Consider the following 7,500-nt stretch of genomic DNA (forward strand, 5'->3'; position numbering starts at 1 on the left):
AAATATCACATTAGGAAACTTAATGAGCCTTATATTTAAATTCATATTTATATTCATAATTGTATTTATATTCATATTCATAATTATATTTATAGTGATATTTATAATTATAACTATATTCATATTTTTCATCATTTATTTATATTTTCTATTTAAAACGTGTTGGTTGCTGTTGTTAGTTCCTCTACTGCCCCCTGGTGGAGGTGCAGGTGTATTACCGCCACAGGGACGCAGGCACCATGTACTTTGTCGTTATGGTTCCGGATCCTAACCCCCGGCCCGGCCCCCCCAGGGAAGCGCTGCGAGCTGTGTGACGACGGCTTCTTCGGGGACCCCCTGGGCCACAACGGGGCCCCCAGGACCTGCAGGGCCTGCAAGTGCAGCGACAACATCGACCCCAACGCCGTGGGAAACTGCGACCGCGAGACGGGCGAGTGCCTCAAGTGCATCTACAACACGGACGGCTTCTTCTGCGACCGCTGCAGGGACGGTTTCTACGGCAACGCCCTGGCCGCCGCCCCCCAAGACAAGTGCAAGCGTGAGCGTCCGCACGTTGATTTAGGACCATGGACCCGAGGACAAAGGGGGGGGGCGGAAGTTTAACCTCCCTGTGTCCCTCTTTGCGTCCTCTTCCCAGCATGCACCTGTTCTCCGCTGGGTACCGTGGACCAGCAAACCACCTGTGCCCAGGTGACGGGCCAGTGCCGCTGCTTGGACCACGTCACCAACAGGGACTGCAGCGCCTGTGAACCAGGATACTACAACCTGCAGAGCGGGACTGGCTGCGAATGGTCTGTCTGTCTGTCTGTCTGTCTGTCTGTCTGTCTGTCTGTACTGGGGCGATCCTCACTCCTGGGGCTATTGTCCCACTGGTTGTCATGGTAACAGTGACTGGTCTCCGAGAGGGTGTGGCTCTGTGACTGACCCGTCGCCCTACATTCATTTCACTGCATATATGTATGAAAGTATGTTTATGTATGTGACAAATAAAAAATCTTGAATCTTGAATCTTGAATCTCCCACTGGTCGTCATGGTGACAGTGACTGGTCTCTGAGGGGGCGTGGCTCTGTGACTAACCCCTCCCACTGGTCGTCCCTCAGGTGCAGCTGTAACCCCATTGGCTCCACCAGCGGTCAGTGTGACATCACAAGTGGTCAGTGCGACTGCCAGCCGGGCGTGGCCGGGCGCCACTGCGACGCCTGCGAGGCCAATTTCTTTGGCTTTGGCTCGTCGGGCTGCAAACGTAAGAACCGTTTCCATGGTAACGCATCAACACCACTGTCAGAAATGTGTTTATTTATATATTTATTTATTTGGTCGAATTTGCTGTTTTTATCCTTTTTTTTCCCCTATCTTTTTTAATATATTTTTATTATTTCTTCATTTTTTGTATAATATCATATATTAATAAAACAAATTCTTGACTTGGCTTAATTAAACAGGTTGTGATTCAGTCAAACTAAATAATGATAATAAAGTTGGGTGTAGTTGAACCGCCCCGCTGGGTCCTGGTTCTCCTGACTGACCTTTGACCCCTGCACCCCCTAGCCTGTGACTGTGACCCGGAGGGCGCGCAGGCGGCTCAGTGCCGGGAAGATGGCCGCTGCGACTGCCGGCCGGGCTTCGTGGGCGCGAGGTGCGACATGTGCGAGGAAAACTACTTCTACAACCGCTCGACACCGGGATGCCAGCAGTGCCCGTCCTGCTACAGCCTGGTCCGAGACAAGGTGAAGCATCCCATAATAGTCACACCCAAAAAAGGTGACGATATATAATGTCTGAACCCTGCTCCAGATGTAAGATGGTGGTGGTGACCGAGGTGCTCTACGTGTTGAGTTCCTTTGGTTCTGATAATAAGTTTCCCAGTTGCCCCGGGCAACCAGATGTGGGCCGTTGTCGTGTGACTGACTATAATTGACGTGCGACTGACGTGCGACTGACGTGCGACTGACGTGCGGCTGATGTGCGGCTGATGTGCACGCCCTCCAGGTGAACCAGCAGCGGCAGAAGCTCCACGAGCTTCAGACGCTGATGGACAACCTGGGCTCCAGCCAGGAGACGGTGAGCGACAAGGCCTTCGAGGAGCGACTGAAGGAGGCTGAGAGGGCCATCGTGGAGCTGCTGGAGGAGGCTCAGACCAGCAAAGGTACTAGACCGGACTGGTCTGGGAGGGGGGGCGGCCTGGGTGGGGTGAGGCCTACAAGACGTGGGGAGGACTAGGCCAATTCGGGTTGTTTTTTTAAATATTACTATAATAAACTATATATATCTTCCTCTCCAGATGTAGACCAGGGTCTGTTGGATCGTCTCTCGTCCATCAACGGGACCCTGACCTCCCAGTGGAACCGGCTCCAGAACATCCGAGGCTCCGTGGACGCTACAGGGGCGCAGGCGGACCGCGCCCGCACCCGGGTCCAGGACGCCGAGGGCCTGATCGACCGGGCCCGCCACGAGCTGGACAAGGCCAAGGACGCCATCGCAAAAGTGGTACGACCGGCCAAGCGGACGGATCCGGTCTGATCCTGTCTGGTCCCAACCAGTTTGATCCCATTTTACAGATCCCACTAAGCACCCGTCAGGAATGTTCTTATTAACGTACCCTTCCATGAAAGACTATTTCTTCTTAAATCATTTAGAAAATGTCCTTTCTATCCCTGCAGGACATCAAGACTCCCAGCAGCTCTGGAGACCCCAACAACATGACGCTGCTGGCCGAGGAGGCTCGCAACCTGGCTGACAAGTAAGCCCCGCCCCCAACTTGTGATGTCACACCCAGTTCTGGAAGAACAGACTATTCAGGAGGTTCCTCCTTTGCTGTTGGTCCTCGCTCTCCTTTCCTGCTGATTCCATGGCTGCCATCTTGTCCCCTCTGTAGACACAAGATGGACGCCGACCAGATCGAGAAAATCGCCAAGGACGCCAACGACACATCCACCAAGGCCTTCAACCTCCTGATGAAGACGCTGGACGGCGAGGGAAAGACCAGCCAGGAGATTGACGAGCTCAACAGGAAGTAGGTCACCCCACTGAAACATGGCTGCCAGGCTACTTCCTGTGTCCTTAATGAGGATACCTCTTGTCTCATTAGCAAGGCTACTCTCTGTCTCACTAGCAAGGATACTTCCTGTGTCATTGGCAAGGAATCTCATTTATAAGGCTACTTCCTGTCCCCATGGTACCTGGTTAGCCGGTTTCTTATCAGCTAACTGTTGAGTCCACCACTAGCAGGTAGCATCCATCTGACTCTGGTTTCCAGGGAAACGTATCCTGCATCTGATCAATCAATCCGCCTCAATGAGCGGCCATCTTTGTTGACGTTTCTCAGGTACAGCGAGGCCAAGGACCTGGCCAAGACCCTGGAGAAGCAGGCAGCCAAGGTCCAGGCTGAAGCTCAGGAGGCTGGAGACGCAGCGCTCCAGATGTTCGCCAACCTGACCGGTCTGCCCCCGGTGGACACCAGGTCCCTGGAGGTCAGGACCGCCACGACACCCCTCAGCGTCATGTTGAGATCAGCACGTTGAGATCAGCACGTTACTTACTTACACATAACATCTGTGTTTTCAGACTGAAGCCGATAAGATCAAGAAGGAGGCGTCTGATCTGGACAAACTGATCGACAAGACGGAGAAGGAGTACAGCGACCTGCGAGACGACCTGAAGACCAAGGAGCAGGAAGTGCGCAAGCTGCTGGAGAAGGGCAAGACGGAGCAGCAGGTGGGGCAGCTGCCACGGGGGGGGGGGGCGCCGCGCCGCTGGGGCAACTGTGTAGCAAACGGGTTGAAAACCCGTTCCTCGGGTCCGGGGCTGATGAGTGATTTGAGGGTTTGTCCGGCTCCACAAGAAAACTGGAGGCAGTTCATCATCGCGTGCGCTCATTACAATTACTCCCTCATTTCCTATTCATTGGGAATTTGCTGACGTAAAGTTTGTGCTTCCTGCTCCACGGTCGAAGGTTCAAACTGGAGCTGAGTTGAGTGAGAAAGTCATTTGTTCACGACTTGGTTTGAAAGCGTTTGACGGGAACTTTGCGAAACCAGAGCAGTGACGGGATCCGCTTCTGAAACCTCTCTGAGGACGTGCGCTCTGGTCCGAGTGGGACAGAGCGTCCAGAGTGCCTGGCTCAATGGCCGCTCACCGGCGACTCGCCGGCTCCCGTGATAGGACCTTCTATGCCGAACCGTGGTCACGCCTGATGGCGGCGCGAGGCGCATGGTCCAGTTGGGCCCAAAATGTGAGATTTTGACGATTTGATCAAAATCTATTTGATCGTGGAGAGTTACGCAGGCGTTCCTTCCATATCGACACGTCAAATAAAACAACCTGGTGTAGATGTACAGTATGTAAATATGTATAAACCACAGTATCTGCTCCTCTATCGCTGTGTTGCCGTGGTAACAGACGGCCGACCAGCTGCTAGCTCGCGCTGACGCCGCTAAAGCTCTGGCAGAGGAAGCAGCGAAGAAAGGACGGTCCACCTACCAGGAGGCTGACGACATCCTGTCTAACCTTCGAGGTACCTGTCTGTCCCTCTGTGTGTCTGTCCCTTTATCTGCCCGTCTGTCTCTCTGTCCGTCTCCGCCTCCACTCTCCCGTCTCACTCGTCTTGTCCGCCGTCAGACTTTGACAGGCGTGTGAACGACAACAAGACGGCGGCGGAGGACGCCATGCGGCGCATCCCTCAGATCAACGCCACCATCATGGCCGCCGGACAGAAGACGCGGCAGGCGGAGGAGGCGTTGGGGAACGCCGCCGTGGACGCCAGGAACGCCAAGACCAAGGCGGTGGAGGCGGAGAGGATCGCCAGCATCGTGCAGACGGTAGAGGATAGGTGGAGGGAAGGATGTAGGGATTGGGGGAATGGATGGATAAACGGATCAGTGGAGGATGGATAGGTGGAGGGAGGGATGATGGATGGATGGTGTAACGGAGGTGTTTCCTGTCTCCAGGGCTCGGCTCAGACCAAACAGGAAGCCGAGAAGGCGTCTCAGGAAGCCGAGCAGCTGGAACAGGAAGTGGACGCCATGATGGATCAGCTGAGTGACACCGAGCGGGAGCTGGGCCGCAAGAAGGCCGACGCCGATCAGGACATGATGATGGCTGCCATGGTAACACTTCCTGTCCAATCAAGGACTTCCTGGTCAAACAGGAAGTAGTTCATGTGTGGTGGAACTCCCCATAAGAGGTCTACTACACTGAAGTACAAACCTACCAGCGTACTGTGCAATACTTCCTGGTACTTGTGTATTACTTCACAGTACTGCACGGTACTAGTGCAGTGCTGCATGGTACTTGTGAATTACTACACGATACAAGTGTAGTACTACAAGGTACTAGTGTATTGTTACACGGTACTAGTGTAGCGCTATACGGTACTTGTGAAGTACTACACGGTACTTGTGAAGTGCTACACAGTACTAGTGTAGTGCTACACAGTACTAGTGAAGTACTACACGGTACTTGTGTAGTTCTACACGGTACTGAGTACTTTCCTTCCCAGGCCTCAAACAATGCCAAGGAAGCGGAGAATAACGCTCGCAAGGCCAAGGGCGCCGTGAAGACGGTGCTGGGAACTATCGCCGCCCTGCTGGAGCAGCTAGGTAACTGCAGCCACTACTACACTACTACAACCAGAGTACTACAGTATACACTACACTACTACAAAACTACAACCAGAGTACTACAATACAGTACACGAGCACCTACTTACCACCTGCTTCCCTCGCCAGGCAACATGGACAAGGTGGACCTGAGCAAACTGAACCAGATCGACGAGTCGCTGAAGAACGCCAAAGGCAAGATGGCCGCCGGTGACCTGGACAGGAAGCTGGTGGAGCTGGGCGCGGTGGCGCGGAGCCAGGAGGAGATGATCAGCGACTACGAGCGGCAGATCCTGGAGATCCACCGAGACATCGCCAACCTCAACGACATCAAGAAGACGCTACCGGACGGCTGCTTCAACACGCCAGCGCTGGAGCGGCCGTGACCCCACCCCCGGCCCCGCCCCTCCCCAGCCCTGCCCCCAGTCCCGCCCCCAGCCCCGCCCCCTCCCCAGCCCTGCCCCCAGTCCCGCCCCGCTAACACTAAACACCAGCCATCTTCTACCAAAACACCTTGTGTCCTCCGCCTGCGTCGCTCTGAATTTTTAACCGTGTTCACCTTCTGTTTTTGAAACATCAGAAAAGCAGCTGCGTTGGTTTTTGTTTCCGTTCAAGATGGCGGCCGAGGTTCCAGGTTCCAAGTTCCCAGGTTCCCAGGTTCTGACTTCCAGACTCTACAGGAGTTCTACCTTGGCTCTCTGGGGCAGAACCTCCAGATCACTTCACTTTTTGCCAACGGACATGTGATGCTAGCAGCTAGCCTCCTCCTCAAGCGACGCTTTCCGCCATATTTGTTTGTTTTTGTTTTTTTTATCGGCCATGTTTTTAGAAAGCATGCAGTGAAGGAATCCTCTCGTTGGACTTTTATTTTATTTTAAGGTTTTTCCTGCGACAGGAAGAGCCTCCACCTCCCGCTAATACCACTACTACTATACTACTAGTACTACTACGGCACTACTACTCCCAGTACTCCCAGTACTGCTCCTGTCCAGAGGTCGTCACACTCCACCTCCTCTCCTTCGCCTCGTTTTCCGTTGCGACGTCATCGTGCTGCGGTTAGCAGTTAGCGGTTAGCGTAGCTTGTGGAGCGGAAGTCGCTGCTGCTTCGTCTCCGGAATCAAACTCTATGCAAATTTGTACATTTTGCGTAGCGAGACGTTTTATCTGATACACTGGTGCTAATAATGATTATTTCAAATGTTGTATTTTTTTGTGTGAATGTTTTTTATTCGGACGTAGCGCGGCGAGTTTTGTTGTTTGTGTAAATATACGCTGAAATATAACGTTTGTGGTATGTTCTAATATGCTTGCTTGTACACACGCTCCGTGTTGCTGCTTAATAGCAACGCAAACATTTCATTTTGTTTTTTCGTGAATAATTTACTTCCGGGTGGTCTCAAGCTAATTTGAATTTATTGTTTGGTTCGATCTTTTGTTTGATTTTTGACCTTTGACCCTTTTTACCGATCGGGACTTATTGTGGCTCCGCCCACCACGTGCCTAACCAATCATATTACGCCGAGGAAAATCGCTCGACCACACGTTGCCAGGTAACCATTTTTGATTAGTATTTTGTGCCTTAATATAAAGTTTGGATGTAATCGTGTCACAAGGCCCCTGGGGGCCACCTCCCTGGGGGCCGCCGCCGTATTTATCGCCCTCACGTCTGCGCGTCGTCCGACAGTTTGAGAGAAAAAGAAAATGGATCTCCTTCGGGTCCTAACACGGAGCCGACTTCCTCCAGCGGGGAGGCCCCTGCTCCTCCGACACAGCCAGGCCCCGGACTGTCCCTGTGAGGACCTGAAGGAGGCCTGCGTGTCCCCACTCCGCCTGTAAACCCAGTTGTACCATTTGAATAATAAAATATTACAGGAAGCTCCTTCTCCGCTGCCTTTGTTCGAC

At 53.0% G+C, this 7,500-nt stretch overlaps 1 protein-coding gene across 1 annotated transcript in view; it reads left to right on the forward strand.

Annotated features, from left to right (window-relative positions):
- lamc1 (laminin, gamma 1) overlaps positions 1-7,477 on the forward strand; it is a 45,964-nt gene extending 38,487 nt beyond the window's left edge. The window contains exons 14-28 of the mRNA XM_080010901.1: positions 293-538; positions 638-791; positions 1,102-1,244; positions 1,550-1,728; positions 1,991-2,147; positions 2,283-2,488; positions 2,662-2,741; positions 2,877-3,014; positions 3,327-3,471; positions 3,566-3,715; positions 4,400-4,514; positions 4,619-4,818; positions 4,948-5,106; positions 5,499-5,598; positions 5,728-7,477. Of these exons, the coding sequence (XP_079867027.1) occupies positions 293-538; positions 638-791; positions 1,102-1,244; positions 1,550-1,728; positions 1,991-2,147; positions 2,283-2,488; positions 2,662-2,741; positions 2,877-3,014; positions 3,327-3,471; positions 3,566-3,715; positions 4,400-4,514; positions 4,619-4,818; positions 4,948-5,106; positions 5,499-5,598; positions 5,728-5,984 (2,429 nt within the window). The 3' untranslated portion in view covers positions 5,985-7,477. The remainder of the gene's footprint in view (positions 1-292; positions 539-637; positions 792-1,101; positions 1,245-1,549; positions 1,729-1,990; positions 2,148-2,282; positions 2,489-2,661; positions 2,742-2,876; positions 3,015-3,326; positions 3,472-3,565; positions 3,716-4,399; positions 4,515-4,618; positions 4,819-4,947; positions 5,107-5,498; positions 5,599-5,727) is intronic.
- Positions 7,478-7,500: the final 23 nt, after the last annotated feature.

The sequence above is a fragment of the Zeus faber genome, assembly GCF_960531495.2.
Source record: "Zeus faber genome assembly, chromosome: 12".
Classification (NCBI taxonomy): domain Eukaryota; kingdom Metazoa; phylum Chordata; class Actinopteri; order Zeiformes; family Zeidae; genus Zeus; species Zeus faber.